Below are 20,859 nucleotides of genomic sequence, written 5' to 3' on the forward strand. Positions count from 1 at the left end.
GGGAATAAATGAAAAGTCCAGAGAAAAGACAGCAGGTGCACAATGCTGTATGGAAAAGCAATTTGTAATAAAGGTCAAAAAAATGCTTACCTACTACCTCCACAGCACCTGCAGATTTCTAGGAATTTGATACCACAAATGGGAGTTTGTGGGAGAAAGGCATTCTTCTGTCCTTGCTGGAGTTTTTGTCAAGTTCCTCGCTGTCAAGAATCAGTGACGCAGTCCTTGGCATCCTCCTTGGCCCTCTTCCACAGCAGCCACGTCCAAGACAAAGCACAGATCAATACTGGCATCCTGTATAAAAATCTTGTCCAGCTCATTCAGGCACGATCAATAGATACTACAGGTTTGATTTCTGCTCTTTACTATTTTACAAGATGCCTTTGCAACATTTGTTTCAATACAGTACCACATTGTAAAATATCCATTTAAAAAAAAAAAAAAGGTTTCACGTCCACAGACACAATTCCTCTTTCCTTTTCTCTGTGCATAGAGGGCAAGAAAGTCCAGGACTCTGGAACAACTTAAGGTGGAAGCATGAAGAGGAGGGATGACAGAAAACTAGGAGGAAACACCAGCTACGCTGGCTTCTGGATCACATAATGACAAGGGGACCAGATGAAGTTTTCAGGAGACTTTAGAGTGGGAGATAGCAACACAGTACACAAAATCCGTGGCAGCAAAAGGTATACAGTTAAAAATATCAGCCGTTTAGGAAAAAAAATAGAAGACAGTGACAGGAGGCAGCTAATGTAGTCTGTGGCAGGCTCTGGCACACACATGTTACTACAATGTACCTTCCTGCAGGATGGAAGCAAGAACTGGTTCTGATAGAAATAAGACCACCACACAGTTTTGTCACTAGAATCCTAGAAAGGAGCTTCACAAGATGAACAAGCCTTTTCTGCGTTGACTAAACCCTGTTTGCAAGAGCAAGGCACACTTGTGACCGGGCTCTCGCGCTCAAAAGTTACAAGCTCTGACCACCCTTTGAGATTGTGGAGAAAGTCCCAGGAACTACAACAACTGGCAGCAGAGGTAACTACAGAGACCCAGCACAGAAGGCAAACATCAGCGGGACGTTGCAGCAGCTAACAACTCCAAACCCTGCGCTTGCTAAGGATGCTACACGGGCTGTGGGCTGGCGTCTCCCCCGGGCAGCCGAGGCGGGGAAGGCGCAGGGCGGAGCAGCCTGCCAGCACCCTCCTGTCCCGGCCGGGGTATGGGACAACTTTACTGCGTCTCTCCCGCCGCTTCCACGCGGCACAGCTGGCTCTGCCACCCGTCCAGGTGATGCTGGGGCCAGGGGAGCGCTCAGGGGACCCTCCCGGCCTGGCGGAGGCAAGCGGGTCCCAGCCTCTCGCTCTCCAGAGGTGAGGGGAGCGGTCAGGTTCGGGTGGCAGCCCGCTGCGCACGGCCGAGCGGCAGGGAGGAGAGCAGCGGGGGCCCGGCGGGGTGATGGCGCTCGCCGCCGCTCGCCCCCCCCTGCCGGGCCTACCTTACTGGTGAGGTCGATCTCGGGCTCGCCGTTGAGCGTCTCGCCGTCCTCGCCACCGAAGGCTGCGCGGAGGGGACGGGTAGCCGCCGCCCCGTGAGGCCGTCCGCCCGGGGAGCCGGGCTCCGGAGCGAACATACAGGCCGGCACCGGGGGCCCCCCTGGAACCGGGGATCTGCTCCGCTCCGCCGCCGCCATCTTCCCTTCCTTGCCCGGCTCTCCGCCCCGGTACCGCCCCCGGGCCCGCCAAGGCGGTGCCCGCCAATCACCGGAGGCGCAGCGGCTAGATTTGCATGTTGCCTTGGCGACAGCGGGTGGAGTCGTGGTTATTCATAAGGCGATGCCACGGCCCCCCGAAGTGCACGAAGCCAATGGGAGAAGTACTGCCAGCTCGGCTTGTTTTCTACACATACACACACAACAGAGCCCGCTCGACGTGTCCGGGGCCGGCTGTCCAATAGGAGAGCTGGGCTTCGTGACAAACAACCTTGAAAGCCAATCGAATAAGGGATCTCAAAGACCTGGGTGGGACTAAGTGCCGCAACAGAGCCCGCCCTGGTAGGTGGGTGGGCGGGCGGACAATCTCTCTTTCTAACCAATCTCCTCAGAAAGAGGAGCTTTTTCACTGATAGTTGTGTCAGCCAATGGAACAGGGTGGGAGCGCGCCTGCTGTCGCTGCAGTCGGCGGGACCTGGTGTCCCGGCGCGCCGTGCCGCCAGCTCCCCGGGTTCGCAAAGGGCCCTGCCGCCCCTCCCGCCCGGGGCTCTCGACAGAAAACCCCTACACCTGCTCGTCATGCTAGCCCACAGTGTTCAGGCCGCCGGCGGGGGCCGCTAGGCAGGACGCCAACGCCAAAGAGGAAACCCCTCTGGCTGAGGGGCTCTGCGGCCTGGCAGGTGACCCCTGCAGAGCGGCGGGGAAGGCTGCCTGTCCTGGTCCTCCGCCGGGCCACACGCACGCCTGTTGGCACCACCGCCACAAGCACCAGCCTGTGGCACAGAACGAATCCGGGGGAAGATTTACGTTTGTTTATTCGGCGGACGGTGAGACCGCTTTCGCTTGTGCCCCGGCTCGTTCTACCGCTGACGCCGAGGGGGCGGGCCGACGTCGGCGCGTGCGGCGGGCGGAGTGGGGCGCGCGCATGTGTGCGTGCGCGAGAGTGGCGCGAGTGGGGCCTGGCGCGCGCGTGCGCCGGCGCGGGGCGGCCCCGAGGGCCGAGCGGGCGGTGAGGAGGAGGCGGCGGGACCGGACCGGCCTGGCCCGGCCCGGCCCGGCCCGGCGGGGCCCCTGCAGTTCTCACGAGGAAGGGTTAGACGGGGGCCTCTCCTCAGCGCGGTGGGCTGCGGGGGTCGCTGGGCTTTGGTCGTGGGAAGCTGCTCCCGCCTGGTTTGCTGCTGCTGCTGTTGTTGTTTTGGTGGTGGTGGTGGTGGTGGTGGTGAGGGCGTAGGGTGGTGAGGGGCGGGGTGGAAAGGTGCGAGCCAGGCCGTGAGGCTGGTCCCGCCTGCCCTACCCTCGCTCCCACAGGCTTTGTGCTGCCTCTGGTTGCTAACGGAGACTTCCCTTTGTCGGAGCGCAGGGTGACCTGTGAGGAATCGCCTTCCCCGCTGCCTGGACTTGGGTTTCTCGTGGCCTAACTTCCTTCCCCGAGCTGTTGGCATCTTCCTGCCAAGATTCAGTCGTTCCCAAAGGAATGGAGGAATGCAGCTGATAAGTGCTTAACCACCCTGTGCTCCTATAGGCAGTGCCAGGCGCTGGCTTTATCTTCTTCCCTTTGGCACTTTGGGGGTGGGCCTCTCCGTGTTAACTGGTCTGGGTACCTTTTTTACTGGCACTGTAGACCAAAGGAAATGGAAGAAAAGGAGCGATGTGATAAATTCCAGCTGGTACCTTGACACTAAGGAGAACTGTATATTTTGACATTTTTAATTTTTTTTTTTCTGTGGAGGGGAGGGAAATACTACATTTTATGGGGTATGGGAAGAGGGAGGTTGCAGATCTTCATATGGTTTTTAAAACTGGCTGTCAGAGGCAATTACTGAATAAACTGAAGCACAAGAGGAGGACTTTTAAGTTGGAAGCAGTGCTAGCCCATGAAGGAAAGGGGCAGTGGGCTGCTGTTTTGACTGTGGAGACAGAAACTTCAGCCTCCTTCATTTTTTACCACCTACTCCCCATCCACCCATCGAGAAAATGAGTTGTGTGCCATGGAAAGGTGACAAGACCAAATCGGAATCGCCAGAGCCATCTCAGCTACTGCCACAGCATATTTACCATGAGAAGCAACGTAGGGAGCTGTGTGCCCTCCATGCCCTCAACAATGTCTTCCAGGACAGCAACGCCTTCACTAGGGAAACCCTGCAGGAGATTTTCCAGAGGTAGGATGTCCTCTGTACTGGCATTAGCTTCCCCTTGTCCTCTGCTGATTGGAGGAATTTTTTTGGGTGCTATATGGGGGGAAGTAGAAAGAAAAGGAGGGATTCAGACTGTGCTACTGCTTTGAACTGAATGTATCTTGTTTTTTTAATCCCAGCCCTTTTTTTTTTTTTTTTTTTTTTTTTTTTTTTTTTTTTTTTCTTTTCCCCATGCAGAAATTCTTTCTCATTTTGCTTGTTTCTTAACTTGTTCTGGCTGCCAGTTTTGGGTCCAAGGGAAAAGGGCTTTATTGCAGAGGCTTTCATGTGGTTGGACTGCTGTTTTCCTCTCTACTCACTTTAATGCTTCTGCCTGTCTTCCCTGTTTTTGCCCGTGCCTTGTGTAGATAAATTACCTAGATGTTAATAATGGATTTGGGGATTGCCTAGGAAGAATGAAGGTGGCAGGAATGACTAACGGGTCATCATAAAAACTTAACTGATACTTATACTGCAACACTTATGTTTTTTTTAGAAATTAGGAATTTGGCCAAATGAGTGACTCCTTATTCAAGAGGTTCAGTGAAGTTCTTCAAATATTATGGGCTTTTTTTTCTATGCAGCAAATCTCTGCATTCTCTCAAATTGGATTTAATTTCAGTAGCTGGATGCCTGTTTCCTGTGGCGTTGCTACATATTTCCCAGCAGCTTCAGATAATTAATAAAGTGGATTTGAGTTTTATAGGGATGAATATAAATTATTACGTGGCCCGTGAAATAGCTCATATTTTGCTCAGTGTTTATTTTATGGTGTTTTCATGCTTTATGGAAATTCTCCTGTGTGAGCCTGTATAAGTTCTGGTGACCCACCACTGATGAAGCTAAGTGATGATGTAGGAAAAGGGCTCTTTTCTGATACTCAACCTGCAGATGTTGTACACATCGTGTAAGTTAGGATTGAATACTTTTTACCAGCAGTTGCCAGCATCTTGTCTTTGTGACAGGTAGGAGATCCCACATCATGGCAGCGTGTGCTGTGGGATGAGGCAGTCGTGGTACCCTGTGCTCATGAGCAGGGAGCTGTGGGCCTGTTGCTGCTCTCCCGAAAACTAGAAAATTTATGAAACTGGTGCTTGACTCATCAAACTCATGCCTGTCTTTGGCAAAAGAGTGTGGTGAAGGACAACAGCAAGTATTAGATTGAAATGCTATTTATTACAGCCTTGTAGATAAAACTCCTGCTGGTGGAGTGGAGCTGGTCCATGGCAGGCTCAAGGCACTCTCTGTCCAGCATAAACACACTGGTTTTGTTCCAGAGCAGCAATTGTCAGAATCTTAATCACAGCTGGATTGCTCTTGCCCTGAAGCAAACAAAGGCAGTTCATGTGGTAGAAGGAGTGTGATGATCTAATTAGTTGGCTTTCATTGCATTTGGTGAGACAGAATTAGTGTGCAGCATGAAACCTCTCAGAAAAAGACTGGATATTAATCTTGTTGACTTGTTCCCTAGAAGGGAGAGCTTGACTTTTATTCCAGCCTGGAGTTGTTCCATCCTGATATTTAGATCAAGATATACAGATTGATTCAGCCCCATGGCAGTATGGAAATACACATGGATATTCCTCTTGGAAATGGATTAGCTATAAGCTATGCATAAGAATTGCCACTGTCTTTCTGTTGGGTGACTACTTGTGTGTAGCTCTTTGACTTGCTTTTAAGAAGTGTGAATTTACTTGCCCTTTATATGTCACTTGTCTTTTCCTATGTCTGCTCACTTTCTATGTATTGATAAAGGACTGATGAATATTTTTAATAACATGCCAAAACGTTGAGGTCTGATTTTTAAACCTGGTGTTGACAAGGTAACAAAGTCACAAATAAGCTCTAGCTTTTACCACATTCCTTGGAGAATGATTGAACTACATTGCTTAATCATTAGCTTCCCTTTTCCTACATCCTATTGTGTAAGGCCAGGGTAGTCTGATGATCATCATCTCAAGCACATGACAAAACTTAGTCTGGGCATCCCTCTGATTTTGTAGCTTTCCTCTAAAACAAGTAGTACCTTTTTGATGTTCCTCTGGCTTTTGCAGGAAGTATGATTGCATGTTCCAAGTGTTGCATAGAACAAACAAAATCTCTTCATTTCACTGGAGTCTGCACATTGAGACTGATTAGGAAAGACAACTGCATGCAGGAATCTTGGAGCCCCTTGTGTTAAGACAACATGTTTATGAAAGTTTTTGATGTAGAAAGATCAGGAGGAATATTACCTGTATTTCTGTCCAACTTTGTCAGTCTTCCTCAGCTCAGTGGCTAGATTAAAAAAAAAAAAAAACAAAACAACACCCAAAGCAACAACACCAGCAAAAAAACCCACAACTGCCTAGTCAGAATCATTCAGCTGATGATTGCGGACCCTGCTTAGGTATGTCTGGGTCAAGATGTTGAGATGGTTCATGGGGCAAATTTGCTGACAGGTGCCAGTTTTTTGTTGGCCATGCTGGTTACCGCATTGCATTTCTGGGGCTCTGGAAGTTCTGTGAAGGAACAAAAATAAGTTATTTCAGCTCTTGAATAAAGTTGTCTCTGGAAAATGATACCACGAGAGGGTGCTTCTGCAGCCCAAAGGGCTCTCTGAATTGTAAGGTTTTCCTTGCTTGCTAGTGCTCAGGAGAGTTGTAGGTTGAAGCAATGATTTTGAGGAATTAGCAGTAGCCAAGTGATCTTGCTTTTTGGAGATGCTGAAAGAGCTGTGAAAAGCTGCAGGTTCTGTCTCTGTGATTAGTAAAATACACTCCCATGGTGGGTATTAACAGCTTTTCCTCTTACTATGGTATTGTGGACTCCCCTCCCTTCTGTAGTGAACACGCTTCCCAGACTGTTCTGCTGCAGGCTGCTCCACTGGAGAAAAACTCACAGCTGAAGACAAAGGCTACCTCTCCAGCCTTGGTTGCTCTGAAACTCTCTACTCAGTCCACTGCTTTCTTGTCAAATGCTTTATGCTGTCAGGGTGTTGCTGAAAACTGGGAAATAAACTCTCCACAGCTGGTTAGGAAAGAAAGCTGAGATTATTTTATTCAGCATGCTGGGTGCATGGGGATTGCTCCACCTAATGTGTGTACCCAGCAGTCTACCAGTCATATAACCAGACCAGGTTAAATGCATGAAACCAGTATATATTCACTGCATTTCTATTACAAATGCATTGTATTTCCTGAATACATGCATATCTGTTAATTATTTCCATGCATATCAGTAGGGGCCTTTTGAGGGTCTTTGGTGGTCATTTGGGAACATCCCATCCCCCAAATTTTCCATTTATGGTTCTGGATCCTCTAATGAATCTTTTCACCTTGAGAATATCTCAAGTATGTTGTCAGGTCACAATGCGCTTCGTTTATCATTCTTTGGCCTGGCACTCTATCTTTGTTCTCAGAACTAAGACATCTGCTAGTACATCTTAATCACTGATAATAGGTAAATAAGGAAGCGCTAGCTGGTACAAGTCTATCAGTCAGAGATGTAGGGAGTTAAGACAAAGCCACATTAATCTCTGGCATTTGTACAAAGTACTATATGGTACAAAATGAAGCATTAATCACAGATATAGGGATCAAAAACTATTGTGCTAAAGTTAAAAAGAATTTTCCAACATCTTCTGCCACTGCTACATGGATGCCTTTAAAAAAAAAAAAATTTGTTGGGTAACGAGGGCAGGAATGCAGAAGGGCTGAGGGATTTTCAGTGGATGAAATACGCCTGCAGAATATGGAGTGTGCTAAAGGCTGAGCGAAAAATGTGCAGGAACATTAGGAGTTTTGGGGATAGAGTTGACAGGAGGAGGAGGCAGATAAAATACAGATATTTGGATGATATGAAATCTGAACTTTGCACTAGTAGAATTAATGGAGTCCTTATCAATGGAAGGAGCAACTCATCACAACAGAACTCATCTGAGGCTTGACTTTCTTTGGATTGGCATCGCATGACTTTGTTGTTCTCTGCTCCGAGTTTCCCTCATGCTTGCTTTTCCTGCTGTCATCTTCATAATAGTACATCCTGCTGTTTTCCCTCCTTACAAGATTTCTTGGGTTGAGGGGGGAAACTTAAAACCATAAAAGTGGCTAACGTCCTTTTTTGCCACACATCTCTGTTATGTCTCACATCCGTTATCTGAACTTGTGCAAAGGCCGTTGTGTATTTTGGCATGTAACCTTCATAGCAGCCCACAGCTTCCTCAGAAGGAGGAGGTGGAGGGCCAGGCATTGATCTCTCCTTTCTGGTGACCAGTAACAGGACCTGAAGGAATGGCATGAAGTGCTGTCAGAGGAGGTTTAGGTTGGATATTAGGAAAAGGATCCTCACCTGGAGGGTGGTTGGGCACTTGAACAAGCTCCCCAGGGAAGTGGTCACAACACCAAACCTGACAGAGTTCAAGAGGCCTTTGGACAATGCTGTCAAGCATGTGGTGTGGTCCTTGGGGCTGTCCTGTCTGGGAACAGGAGTTGGACTCTGTGTGGATCCCTTCCAACTCAGGATATTCTGCAATTATATGAACATGATGGACTGTGGTTCTGCATTTTAGATGCTGTAGTAATGCAAGTGATGTCTAAGCAAACTTACAGGTCAAAGCTTAAGAGATTTGTTTGCATCAGGATTATCTGTTTAGTTACCTACAGCAACAGATACTCTTTTTAATCATCTAGAAACAGCAACAGTTTAGAAAGCTCCCAACCCCAAGTGTCTTCACAGCTTTGTCTGAATACTTCTTTCATTTACCAGTGGAGGAGGAAGAACAACAACCTTTCCTGCAGCCAACCTCCCCTGCCTCTTTTTCTCATCCAGTCTTGAAGAATGGTGTTGACTGTTGAACTCTTGAAATTGTAATAGCCATTGTCCTAAATAGCAATCTGGCATTTACTCCAACTGTAAATTGAGGAAAAATCATAATTGAAGCATCCTTCAGAAGTACCAGTTCAAAGGGTCAGGGAGGAAGAGCTTTGTGACTTCTTTTGCATCAAAGGTAGGATTTTTGGAGGCTTTGTACATCAAAGTTACTCTTAATGTATTGTTTAGTTCCCTCATCCCATTTGATGAGGGATAAGGAGGGATGGAATAGTTTGTGTATAAACACAAAACCCCTGAAAATGGACTTCAAGTTATAGAGCAAGTAGCCCCTTTCCTGTTGTGGAATACAGGTTCAGCAAACATCTGCTAGAGCAGTCTCCTCTTCTGTTTGCAGGCTGTCTCCCAACACCATGGTGACCCCCCACAAGAAAAGCATGCTGGGGAATGGGAACTATGATGTGAACGTGATTATGGCAGCACTTCAGACCAAAGGCTACGAGGCGGTTTGGTGGGATAAGCGCAGGTACTGAGAAGTTGTGTAATTCTGGAGGTGGCTACTATTTGTAAAAATGAGGAAGAGATTGAAGTGAAAGCACCAAAACATAATCTGGTTGATACTTGTGTTCTGCACTCTTTCAGAGATGTTAATGCCATTGCCCTGTCTAACGTGATGGGCTTTATCATGAATCTGCCCTCCAGCCTTTGCTGGGGCCCCTTGAAGCTCCCCCTCAAGCGACAGCACTGGATCTGTGTCCGGGAGGTGGGAGGCACCTACTACAACCTCGACTCCAAGCTCAAGGTGCCTGAGTGGATTGGAGGTGAAAGTGAGCTCAGGTAGGATTTCCTCTTATCCTTCCCTGTTGGAGGTAGGAAGTCTGTTCTTAAAACAGTTAGCAATTGAAACATGTATGGCTGACCTTCAATAGTAAAAATTTGAGAGTAATGAGGTTCTTCTGCCTCCACTTGGATTTATGCCCCATTTTTACAAAGCTAGGGAAATGCTTTTGGCAGTGGTGTCTCTGTGAGCTCAGGATAGCTTGACTTGGTCTCTGATGTGCCTGGCTCTGTCAAGTGGTGAAGATAGAGGCCACCCCTGGTGTTAGTGGGTGGCACCTGCAACACAGCGTGCTGTGTCCTGCTCCCTCTTCGAACAAGACGGTATCAACATTCTTTGCCTCTTTAGTAACAATCTCTATGTTTTCAACCAAAGGCTTTCCAGACTAAAAGTGCAACCTTATTCCTGGCAGCAGTAAGAGCTGTTTGTGAGGAATCACTTTTCCTGTGTAAGGATACGCTGCCCTTTTGGCTTGGCTCCCCTTCCCTCTTCAATCTTAATACAAGATGGTCATTGTAAATACTTTGTAAAGTTTCACCTGCTCTTAATTGCTGTTTGGCTTCCATTCCATGGTACTGTAAATCCTACTAGCAGCTTGGCTGCCTTGACTAGATTTGTTCTGAGATAGGGATTGCAAATGTGCAGTGTTTGCAGAGCCAGCCGTGCCATTGAAGTTTTGGCAAATTTCTGGGGTAAAGTAACTCTCTTATGAAACTACTGTGCAGAGGTTCTGGTGGATTTTATCCTAGGCATATTGTTCTTCAGCAATAAATAAGGGCTTTCTCTACTGGGAGTTTTGGAAATCTGGACCAAAACATACTGGAGAAAATGTTGATTTTTCATATTTATTGGAAGTAATCTAAGTTTGGTATTAGAAAAAGCTTAGGTGCAGGAAGGGGCTAAAAAACCACGTCAAATGACCAAGCGGTACACTGCTGCTAAGGAAATGTAAATGATGGGGCGTTCTTTTTTTACATGAGAAAGATTTTTCCCAGATTTCTGGAATTATTTTAAGTTAAGGTGGGGTTCTTGATTTTGGAAATATGAAGAAACTACACTTGGTTTTAATTCTGTTTTTCTTACCTTGGAAAGTAAGAAAGTAGTATCTATATAGACTCATCTCTGCTGAGGTTAAGATAATGTCTATCTGATTCTGAGACTTTTCTGGGTAGAGATGGTTAAATCTATTGGGGCAAATTTAGTATTTGTTTGTAAGCTTTTTTCTGTCATAAAATAACTAAAGACAGTGGGGTTTTCCTCTATTTCTTGTTACATTTGAACAGTTAGTTGCATTTAGTAGTTACAGATGACGAAGTTCTACATTCAGTAGCGCTTGTTTCTCTTTATGATAGGAAATTTTTGAAACACCAGCTGAGAGGAAAGAACTGTGAACTCCTGTTGGTGGTGCCAGAGGAGGTGGAAGCACATCAGACCTGGAGAGCTGACATGTGACCTGGGCCAACTGTCCTCCCACTACAGTTCTTCCCCTTTACTGAATTCCCGATGTCCTAAAACCTGGATAATGGGTGCCCTGACTCTTATCATCTGGAATTTCCTTTGTTAGGCTCTTCTCTTCCTTCCTTGGTGCAATAGGGCAATATCAGAGGACATTGGGGGTTGTGGGTGGGGAAGAACTGAGGGCAGAGCAGAGGAAACTGGAAGCCAATCACTTAAATTGCAAGATGGGTGAGCTGCAGTGCCCTTTGGCCAGCTGGAAAGCATCATGCCCTTGAAAATCTGGGCTGGGGGGAAAAGTGCCTGCAAACCCTGGGCCTCCATTTCCCCACGTGGTTCAAGGCCACATGTGGTGGGACACTCACTGCTCCCTCCTTGGCTTGTCAGGAGGGAGCAGGGGCTGAGCACGCTGCCACCTCTTTACAGTTCTCTCCCTCCAAAACAAGTTGTCGTGAAGACATTTCAATTCCTAAGGGTCTCTCAGGACACTCAAAACATTAGGAATGGTACGGTGCTCAGCGCGACCCTCTGCTTCTTAGGGCTGGTTTGTGCCAGGAATTAGGAAACAATAATAAAACCAGTGTCATCTTCCAAGAAATTCTTTGGGTAGCTAGATGATTCTTCCCCAGGGTCTCCAAGGATTTATGTATGTGGCAAGTGGTTGTTTGGTAGTGTGTCTGACTAAGGTGATGTGGAAACAGCAAGTACAAGGCTGACTGAGGAGTATCAAGTTGCTGGACTGGAGAGGCCACAGTCTGCTTGGGTTTCTTTGTGCTATGGTGGGTTTCTTTTTAGTATTTTAAACAGTTTGGTTTTCTGCATGGTCACCCAGTAGTTTAGGGGTTCCTTGGAGAGAGGAATAAAGCTGAAGAGGTTTTCTAAGAAATTAATTCCCTCTTGTTTTCCTCTCTCCAGAAGTCTAGCCCACAGTCACAGATGTCATGTGAAAAGGATGTAAAGTTATAAAATAAAAATGGTCTGAGGAAGGAAGACTTTATAGCAGTCAGTTTTGCCCTTGCTACAGTCTGCTGCTATGGGAGGTGCAGAGGGTCCACCAGAACTTTCAGGCATTGGAGACACCCTGGCTTGGTAGTTGAACCAACCTCTCCTTTAGCATTGGCCAACAAACACCCCATTAGTGGGTGAATTGCTTTTTCCTGCCTTCCATGGGGAAGTGAGACTAGACACGGAAACACAAAGAGGAATCTCCACCAGCTGTTTTCCAGTCACCCAGGAGAGCTGTAGCTTAGCCATGCCTTCCATGGCAGGAGGTGGAAATGCTGAATTTGGAACTGACTTCATTGTGTTTAGTGCTTCCAGGCTGAGCTGCTGTTTGCTTCCATCTTTACACATCTTGGTTGAACAGCAACCTCTGGGACCTGATGGAACTTGAAGGATCCTGTTCCATCATGCAGGAAGTTCTCATTACTGATGTTTGAGCTGGTGAAAGAAGGGATTGTAATGACCTTTTCTCAGTTATTTTTCTCTTCAGAAGCTCTGCAAACACACGAGCAGGTGCTCGAACTTGAGAGACCACCGAAGTGGCACTGTCCCAGCAGAGAACAGAGACCACGTGACAACAGGACGATGGTGTTTGCCTGCCCTGGGACATTTGGCAAGCACTTGTGCAGTCCTTTGAGCACAGCCTCCCACAGTCAAGGGCAAATGGCTCTTACATTTTTAAAAGTTCTATTTCATAACACATTCCAATGACCAATACCAGCTGGCAGAGTTTTTACACACTTTCCAGGCAGGATTTCAGCCTGCAGGCATTCTGCTCCTGACTTGAAGCCATTTCTTCAAGAGGGGAAAATATAAATCTCAACAGCAACATTTTCTCTGCTGATTGAAGTTGCACTTTGGAGAAAAATCTTTGTTTGCATGGAAACTGCAAGCCAATGGATCAGTGCAGAATATGCAAAGATGTTTTAAAATACTTTGGGGCTGCTTTCCTCTCCTTGTATGTCAGCTGCTTTCCCAGGGGAGAAACTGTGATCCAGCTGCTCAGGTAAAGGGAAAGTGTATGATCACATCCCCATGGAAGGTGTGGCTGCTGTGCCCAAGGATGGGTGAGCTAGTCCAGTCCCACTGCTCGGGAGTGGGGAAGCCCCTCTTTGTTTTCTTGCTTGTTTTTGTTAGAGCCTTGTCTTGAGTTTGTTTACAGAGATGTATTTTGTTTAACCAAATATTAAAAATGGAAAAAAAAAGTTTCCATATAAATGTCCTATCACTTCTGTATGTTCAATTGAATTGTTCTGTAACAAAGTATGTAAAGGATAAATAAATTTTTTTCTTTGGTTATAAAACCACGTTTCTGTGAGTTAGTAATCTTGAATGGTGGATGCTGGTGCTGAGGTATGCTCACCTCCCAGGGAATTCCCCTAAGCCATGCAAGGCTTTCCCACCCCTCTGAAAGTGACAAAGCTGCGTTGGCCCCTTCTGCACTGCCAGGCTGTGCATGAAATGGAGAGATCCCTACCCAGAAATCCCCTGACAGCTCTGAAAGAACTGAGCCTCCCTCAAGGACATCTATTAAAACCACACTGCTCAGGTTGGATTTATTTAATATTCCATACAAAAAAATACGCAGCTGATGTCTGTTCTACTTCATGAGGCAGAGAATCTGCGCGGATGTGATCGTCTCAAACCTGGCCTGCTGCTCCCTCATTTCTAACACACACACAGCTGCAGTGAAAGTGTTTCTGCAGACCCATCTTCCCAAAGAGTATTTTCCATGGGGTATTGATTGCCACCGGCACCCCTCCTTCCTTTGCTGGGAAAGTCACACTTCCTGCCACCACTGTCCTTCAGCTCCAAATCAGGTAGGAAAGCATTTGTTTTGTCTGACTGCTGCTTTTCAAAGCCTGACCTGTGCCCCAAGGTGTTTTGTGGGGCCAAGAAGGTGGCAGAGGAGCTCCCCCGGTCCAAGTCTGTAACGGGTTATGGCATAGTGATTGAATAAAAGGAAATACTCATGATTTCTAAAGGAGAGGGGGATGCAGAGAGGAGCCATCATCAGGTCCAGAGGGGGGCTTCCCTCCCTCGTTATGAACAGGTCAATGTCCCAAAGGAGAAACAAAAATAAAAAGAAAAAATGCCCTGGCCCAACAAATCAACAGTTCAATGTATCATAATCGCAAGGTCTTTCCACTTGATATGAATCCAACTCAGCTTCCGCAAATTAGATTTTTCCAGACAGTGGAGGCAGGGCCCCTGGCATTCCCCCTGAGAGCCCTGTGTTGGGTCCAAGGAGGATCTGGAAAAAAAACAATCAGTTGAGGGGTTTCAAGGACACAAGACACCTTGCCATGCTGTCCCCCTTCCACAGGTATTGGTGGCACTTTGCAGCACCTGCCCCACAGCTGCTGCAACAGCCAAGGTCAGTGCCTGACCACAGTCCCTATTTCAGCCCCCCACAGCATATTTCAGCTGGTGAAAGCCAGGTTGTGCTTGCCAGGGATTGCCACCATCCTGACACTGGGAATTAGCAGGATTGTCTAATTAGAACATCCAGCCAGAGAATCTGGTGGGATGAGCGAGCCCACAGCATACAACAGACTGCACCCTTCTCCCCAGGCTCTCCCAGCAGCTATCCACAGTGGGAGGTGCAGGCACTCCCAGCAAACGCTGCAAGGCGGGGAGAGAGCCTGGCCTTCCTGCCTCACCTGTCGCTGCTGCAGCTGCTGCTGTTGCTCCATCTGCAGTTTTTCGGTTTCAAAGACGACAGGAAGAACAAGAATCATGAAGGAGGTGGTCCCAATCCACAGAGCTGCTCTAGAGAATCTATCAAGGAGAAAGAACTCTAGGAGCCAGTTCTTACTGGCACAATCCCGCGTTTCCCTTCCGTGCCTCAACCATAAGCCTGCCTCCAAATCCAGCTCCGAGCTCCGGGGTATCCCCTTATCCTCGCCCTTCCCAAGCCGCCCATAAACAAAAACCGTGGCTCCGCCGCTCCCCACAGGCCCCGCACTACACTACCAGCGGCCGAAGCCACCGCGAAAGCCGGCGGAGGCACCCCGGCCTCCGCTCTGCCCGCCGGGCCCGCTCCGAGGGGCTTAGCCCGGCCCGCCACCCCCTCACCTGTACATCTTCTGCGCTACCGTCAGCGACAGGTCGAAGGTAGCCCCGGCCGCCGATCGGACGCTCTCGGGGAACATCTCCGTGAGTCCCCACAGCCGCTCCGCCAGCGTCTCGTCCAGCTGCGGGCGGCACCACGTCAGGCCCCGCCGCACGGCCCTGCGCGCCCGCGGGGTCACCGCGCCCGCCCGGCCTTCCCCGCCGCCTGCCCCGATACCTCCTCGTCGTCCTCCTCCTCCTCCTCGAGCTCGTCCTCCAGCTCCTCGGCCTTGCCCGCGCCGCCCTTGGGCAGCAGATCCTCCGGGGACAGGGACGCCGAGGCCGCCATCGCCACCAGACAGGACCGAAGGAGCGGCGGTCAGAGCGCTGCCGGAAGCGCGGCGGCCCACCCGCCACCTAGCCCGGGAGAGGCAGCGGCCCCTGGCGGCCCGGAGGAGCAACGGCCGCCCCCTGCCCCGGCCCGCGCAGCACAGCGCGACGCGTTACAAACACCCTCAAAACCGGGTTTTAATTGCAAGGTTTTATGTAAAATATGCAAAACTCTCCCGAACGAGCAACTCCAGCATCCTGCTCGCCTAAGGCAGATGATGAGGCTTGTACAAGCAGCGGCGGGCTCCCCAGGGGGAGCAGGCAGAGATCTCCCCGCCCCCGTAAGCGGAGAAGGTGAGGAGGAGCCCTTGTGGAGACGGATCTTCTCCACTGCCTGTTGTCTGGATGCGGTAGAGAAGAGGGTACCTGTGCTGGGCTGCGGTGAGGAAACGTAACAAGGTAAAGTGCTCTGAGGAAAATAGTGTTAATTAACAGCACTCTGGTGCTAAACCAGCCATTAGCAGTACCCACAGCACCACACAACGCCGGAGGCATCTCAGCACTCGTGGTCCCGTGAAACAAAGTACCTCCACACAGTACCAACATGGCTGGCAGGCCCAAGCCAGCCCCAGCATCCCGTGGGCCAAGACCCAGAACCAGCCTGGCCACCTCTTGTTCACTTCTTCTTCCAGCTGTGCTGCTTCAGCTCCTCCAGCTCCTTCTCCATGAGGTGGGACTCGGCAGTGGTCTCAGAGAGCTGGAATGCACAGCAAACAACAGGGTTGAGTTAAAAAGCTCATGAGGCTTTTCCAACTTCACAGCACAACTGAGACTTACACAAGCCAGGTCCTGCAGGAGGGAATTTGTTCCTGTTGAGCAAGGGGGAAGCTGCTATGTCATGCTTCACTAAAATCACCAGGAAAACCTGGAGAGCAGCTAGCACTTCTGCCAAGTGTTCCAGCCACAAAAGCCATTTTCCAGTTTTAAAACAAATGAAGAGTAAGGAAAGAAAATATTTGTTTAGAGCGACATAAAGGCTAAATCACTTATTAACTGAGAACAGATATGTATTCTCTTTTACTGAATGTCTCTCTGGGTAAGGTTGAATTTCAGTTTATTTACTATAAATTCTTTCACCCCCAGTTTTACACATAAGATAGATGTCACACCCCTCATGACAGCAGATGGAAACTTTAGTCTTCTGTGACAGAAACACTGGCTGTAACTCAGTTTCATAGTTAGGACAGAGGACAAAATGGCAAGAAAAATGCCATATTCTGTGCAGAAAGGGAAACAGGAGACGTGGCACTTGCAGGGGCTTTTCCTCAGTCACAGTGTTCACAACAAGCTCTGCGAAGTGGAGGGAGCCTTCCCCTCTTTTCACAGAGGGGATCAGGTTTTACTCCCACAGTCACTTTGCCATTACACCTGTGTTGCACGACAGGGTAAAGCAGAAAAGGGGGTGCAGCGAGAGCAGCCTTCTTCAGGGGACCCAGCACCCTTTGCTCGGGTATCCCCACTACTGTGGGCAGGCAGGAGTCGGGCAAAGACTCACCATGTCCAGAAGAATGTCCACTTTCAGCCGAAGTAGGTTGTTTTCTTCCTCTAGCTGCTGGTTTCGTTTGCGCAAGCGCTGCAGTTCCCTGCGATCCCCCAGGAAGGTTCCTGATTCTTGGAGGAAAGAAGGAGGTCAAAATCCAGATTGTCATCCAACCGTGACTACTTCAGACCAGAGCAAGCTGAGCTCTACCTGAAACCCAGTGGCCATTTTCGAACTTCAGGCTCTGGCCAGCAAGGTTCATTGTGGGGGTGCCGTATTCCAGGCCCAGCTCAACCTCACGGGTGGATCTATCCAGCTGCAGGGAGAAGATCACACTCAGAGCTTCACAGAATTCCAGAGCTACCCCCCACTCTCCCATTTCTTAGTGACTGGCATTCCAGTGGAAGATGTTGGTCCAAATGGCCCTAGAACGTGGAACCCTACTTGGGTCATATACCGCTGCAGTAGAGGACTAGCTGGTCTCACTGTCATCCCTGCACTTTCTCCGACTCACGCACTCATCTCCCTGCACTTGGAGACCACTGGTAAGAAGTTTTCAGTGACACAGTTCTGGACTGCAGGGGGGGTGATGATGATTCTTCCCTGAGCTATTCCATTTCAAGCTTCATGTATAGTCAACAGTGATCAGGAATGGTGCTGCATTGCAGGAAGAAAGCAGCACAGTTGGAATAACAGAATATACTGAGTTGAAAAGAACCCACAAGGATCATTGAGTCCAACTCCTGGCTCTGCACAGGACCACCCCCAAGAGCTGCACCATGTGCCTGAGAGTATTGTCCAAAAACTTCCTGAACTGTCAGGCTTGGTGCTGTGACCACTGACCTGGGAAGTCTGTTCCAGAGCCCAATCACCCTCGGGTTAATAACTTTTTCCTGCCCCGGAAGCAGCTGGGAGCTCTTGTAAGGATTATGGCACTCACAGCAGGAGCCCCCCACCCCTGCCACCAAGGCAGCACACCCAAACCGCAGGTGCTGGGACTCACCAGGTGCAGATTGGACAGCGAGGCCCATTTCCTGGGGGGGGTCTTCTTCGGGCTGAAGGAGTTCCCGAAGAGAGGCATCACGCGCTGCCGGCCAGGCCTATGGCGGGCTCCTGAAGGAGCACCAGAGACACAATGGGTCTGAGATTGTGGGCCAAGAGCAGTGATGCGGCAAGGCGGCCGTTCTCCCCAGGCAGAGCCCCCCAGCTCTCAGGCCAAGATGGCAAATTGGGGGGTGGGGAGCCTGGCCGCCGCCCCGCCACCGCCACGTTCCTCGCACCTCCAGCGCCACGTGACCGCGGCGGGCGGGGGACGGGACGGACGGTACGCGGTGCGGTGCCGCCCCGCTCCCCCGGCTCTCCCCGCCGCCGGCCGGTACCCCCAGCGCCGCGCGGCCCGGCACCGCGGGGCAGCACGGGCCCTACCACCCTACGGGCACGCCGAGGAGCTGGAAGGGGAGCCCCGCGGGGCGCTATTCCTCGCACAGGCCACCGCCGGGATGCTCCTTTGTTCTGTTTTCCCTCCCGGCATCTCACTGGCGAAAAGAGCGGGCTCGGCAAGAGCGGAGCCGATGAAGAATGCCCCCCATCCCCCCACCCCCCCCCGCGCCGCAGTGGTAGGGTCAGGCCCGCGGTGCGGGGGCGGTTGGGCCGGGCTGTTCCATCGAGGTTCTCCTTAATTCCGGGGGGGGTGGGGGGGCCGCACCTCTCCGTCGGGCCGCGCCCGCTCCCGGTGCTCGCCGCCCGTGGGATCCGCCGCGTGTCCCGGGAGCAGTTTGCGGCCGCGGCGTTGCCGTGGCGACGGGCTCCCCCGCTCCGCTCCGCTCCGCCTCCTGTGGTGGCGGCAGACGGGGGCGGAGGGCCGGGCAGCGGGCTCGGGGGTCGGGCTCTGCTAACGGGCGGGCTGCGTCAAGCTAGTACCGTGCCGACCGGGCTTTTCTTAACACCTTCCCTAAAATGCTGTAATCGCCTGGGAGTTGTTAAAATTGATTTGGGTGAGGATTGTTTATTTTTTCAGACAAATTAGAAAAGGCCATTAGGAAGAGAACTCTTCCTTGCATGGGAACGTGAGAGAGGTGAAGGAGGTCTGGCGTCCTGGACTGCATGGTTCAGGGGATGGTGGGTGAGGAGCTGGGGAGGGAAGAATCGTAGAGAATCACGGAATCAGTTAGGTCGGAAGACGTCTCTGAGATCATCGAGTCCTGTCTTTGACTGAACGCCGCCATGTGAACGTGACCGTGACGCTAAGTGCCCTGTCCTGTCTCTTCTCAAACACCTCCAGGGACTGTGACTGCACAGCAGCAGCTCCTCACATGCCTTCCTTTTGAAGCAGTCCCAGCATCCTGATTTCCTGTGCACGTTGCAAAGTCCTTTTGGCACATGATGGAATAAATTTAGACTCATTGTGTTATTTGCTGGCTTGTATTCCATGGGAGGTGACAGTGGCAGTTGGTTTGGATATTTTGAATGGGTGGCATGGGTATGTACCACATATCACCAGCACTTTTTATGTTACAGAGGCAAAATGCCGCTCCTAAACTGTAAAATAATTCTCCAATATGTTAGAATAGTGATCTGAATTACTTGCTTCATTGTTTAAAAAGCTTATATTGAGGATTTCCTGGGGTTTTCCTGAAAAATTTTGAATGACTAAGATACTAAGATGCTGACTTTTAGTTAAAAAGGAAAAATGAAGACAAGGAGGAAAAAAAAAAGGGGGGGGGAACCCAAAAAAAACAGGGGGCAGGCAGATAAAACTGGCAGATAAAAGGAAGATAAAAGAGAATCACTAACATTTTGATTTGGTTTGTGGATGTACTAGTATGCCAGGAAAAAAAAAAAACAAAAAACTAACAGTCTTTCATTCCCAGAGCACTTAACTGGCATCCTGCCTTATGGGAACCAGAAAATTTCTCACTTGGAATGAGAATTGCAAAAATAGCACAATAAATCCAGTGACTTGAGACAAAAATAAAATCTCTGGTGCTGCAGTACCTTTTGGTAGTCCAGTTATCCAATATCTGGTTCTTGCAGGGCAGTTATAAAAACTATAAAAACTATATGCTATAAAAACAGTTGCTTTCTAACCCAGTATACCAGAGTCCGTGCACTCGAAAGCAGTGATTTTTGCAATAAGAGAAATGATTATAATGAGATGTGTGGGGGGGGGAAGTCATCATCCTTAAAAGAAGAATAAAAAGTCGCTGTTCAAAGCAAGGTCTTTGTGAAGTAGTTGTGGCTTCTGTCACCATTTAATACTCATATGTGTGTGCATATATTGCATAAGAAAGATGAAAGGAAGGCCTAGATAAATGAGGGCAAGAACTTTGGAAGAAAAGCTGAGAGCATGTAGAATTACAGTATTGAAATGAGAAAATAAGGGCAGATCACCTGGGTGCTTATAAGAGCCAAAGACCATACAGGATAGCGAGGGACTGAGCTCAGTTTGCTTGGGGTGTTTTTTTTCAGTAATGTTTATCTTCCTAGAAGAAACCTGTGCATTTCAGCACAGTTGCTGCTTGAGTCCTTGCAATGAGCAGGATGAGTATTGTAGAAATACATTGTAATTATTGTAAAACCAAACTGTCTAATGCGTCTGGGGTCTTAGAGTGATTCTCTTACTGCCTCTTTCTGTGGAGCAGAGACTTGGAAAAAGCTGGGCAGCCCATCCCCACTGCCTTGGCATGAGGTGAATGTTTCCTTTTGTGCCTGGTACTGCGCCCATGGTGGATAATACCTGTGTGAGTGGTCTCATAGTTGGCAGGGCTCATCAACAAGAGTTCAGAAGGCTTCCCCTGGACACTAAGAGGAGGTTTAGTGTCTTGCTGTGATTTGCTTCATGAATCTTTCTTCTTCTGCAGAGTTTGAGGAAATTTCATTTCTCACCAGACTCCATTTCCTTGAAAAATGCTGTGAAATTTCCTCACTGCACCAACCTCCCAGGGTA

General features: G+C 49.3%; 4 protein-coding genes across 9 annotated transcripts in view; 1 reads left to right on the plus strand and 3 right to left on the minus strand.

Moving 5' to 3' along the window:
- GTPBP1 (GTP binding protein 1) overlaps positions 1–1,862 on the minus strand; it is a 19,301-nt gene extending 17,439 nt beyond the window's left edge. Inside the window, exon 1 of one of the 3 annotated variants that reach the window (XM_040061197.2) lies at positions 1,499–1,862. In XM_040061197.2, the coding sequence (XP_039917131.1) occupies positions 1,499–1,693 (195 nt within the window). In that variant the 5' untranslated portion in view covers positions 1,694–1,862. Of the gene's footprint in view, positions 1–90; positions 1,323–1,498 lie in introns of those variants that run through there. The other 2 variants (XM_040061198.2, XM_040061199.2) reach the window with 2 other exon arrangements.
- JOSD1 (Josephin domain containing 1) lies at positions 1,854–11,585 on the plus strand. 4 transcript variants are annotated; one of them, XM_040061203.1, is made up of 5 exons: positions 1,854–2,053; positions 3,072–3,870; positions 9,092–9,220; positions 9,337–9,531; positions 10,885–11,585. In XM_040061203.1, the coding sequence occupies exons 2-5, from the start codon at positions 3,686–3,688 to the stop codon at positions 10,982–10,984; spliced, it is 609 nt and encodes a 202-aa protein (XP_039917137.1). In that variant the 5' UTR covers positions 1,854–2,053; positions 3,072–3,685; the 3' UTR covers positions 10,985–11,585. The 4 variants fall into 4 exon arrangements, with proteins under 4 accessions (XP_039917137.1, XP_039917136.1, XP_039917135.1 ...); XM_040061202.2 differs by lacking the exon at positions 1,854–2,053 and adding an exon at positions 2,277–2,538; XM_040061201.2 differs by lacking the exon at positions 1,854–2,053 and adding an exon at positions 2,702–2,803.
- A 1,930-nt stretch (positions 11,586–13,515) lies between these two features.
- On the minus strand, positions 13,516–15,442 carry TOMM22 (translocase of outer mitochondrial membrane 22). Its single transcript, XM_040061204.2, has 4 exons — positions 15,282–15,442; positions 15,068–15,186; positions 14,653–14,770; positions 13,516–14,243 (listed from the first exon to the last, which is right to left on the minus strand). The coding sequence occupies exons 1-4, from the start codon at positions 15,390–15,392 to the stop codon at positions 14,169–14,171; spliced, it is 423 nt and encodes a 140-aa protein (XP_039917138.1). The 5' UTR covers positions 15,393–15,442; the 3' UTR covers positions 13,516–14,168.
- An 89-nt stretch (positions 15,443–15,531) lies between these two features.
- Positions 15,532–18,686, minus strand: CBY1 (chibby 1, beta catenin antagonist). The gene is made up of 5 exons (XM_040062501.2): positions 18,619–18,686; positions 17,917–18,026; positions 17,124–17,229; positions 16,929–17,044; positions 15,532–16,130 (listed from the first exon to the last, which is right to left on the minus strand). The coding sequence occupies exons 2-5, from the start codon at positions 17,992–17,994 to the stop codon at positions 16,050–16,052; spliced, it is 381 nt and encodes a 126-aa protein (XP_039918435.1). The 5' UTR covers positions 17,995–18,026; positions 18,619–18,686; the 3' UTR covers positions 15,532–16,049.
- Positions 18,687–20,859: the final 2,173 nt, after the last annotated feature.

Source organism: Hirundo rustica, chromosome 4 (assembly GCF_015227805.2).
Source record: "Hirundo rustica isolate bHirRus1 chromosome 4, bHirRus1.pri.v3, whole genome shotgun sequence".
Taxonomy (NCBI): domain Eukaryota; kingdom Metazoa; phylum Chordata; class Aves; order Passeriformes; family Hirundinidae; genus Hirundo; species Hirundo rustica.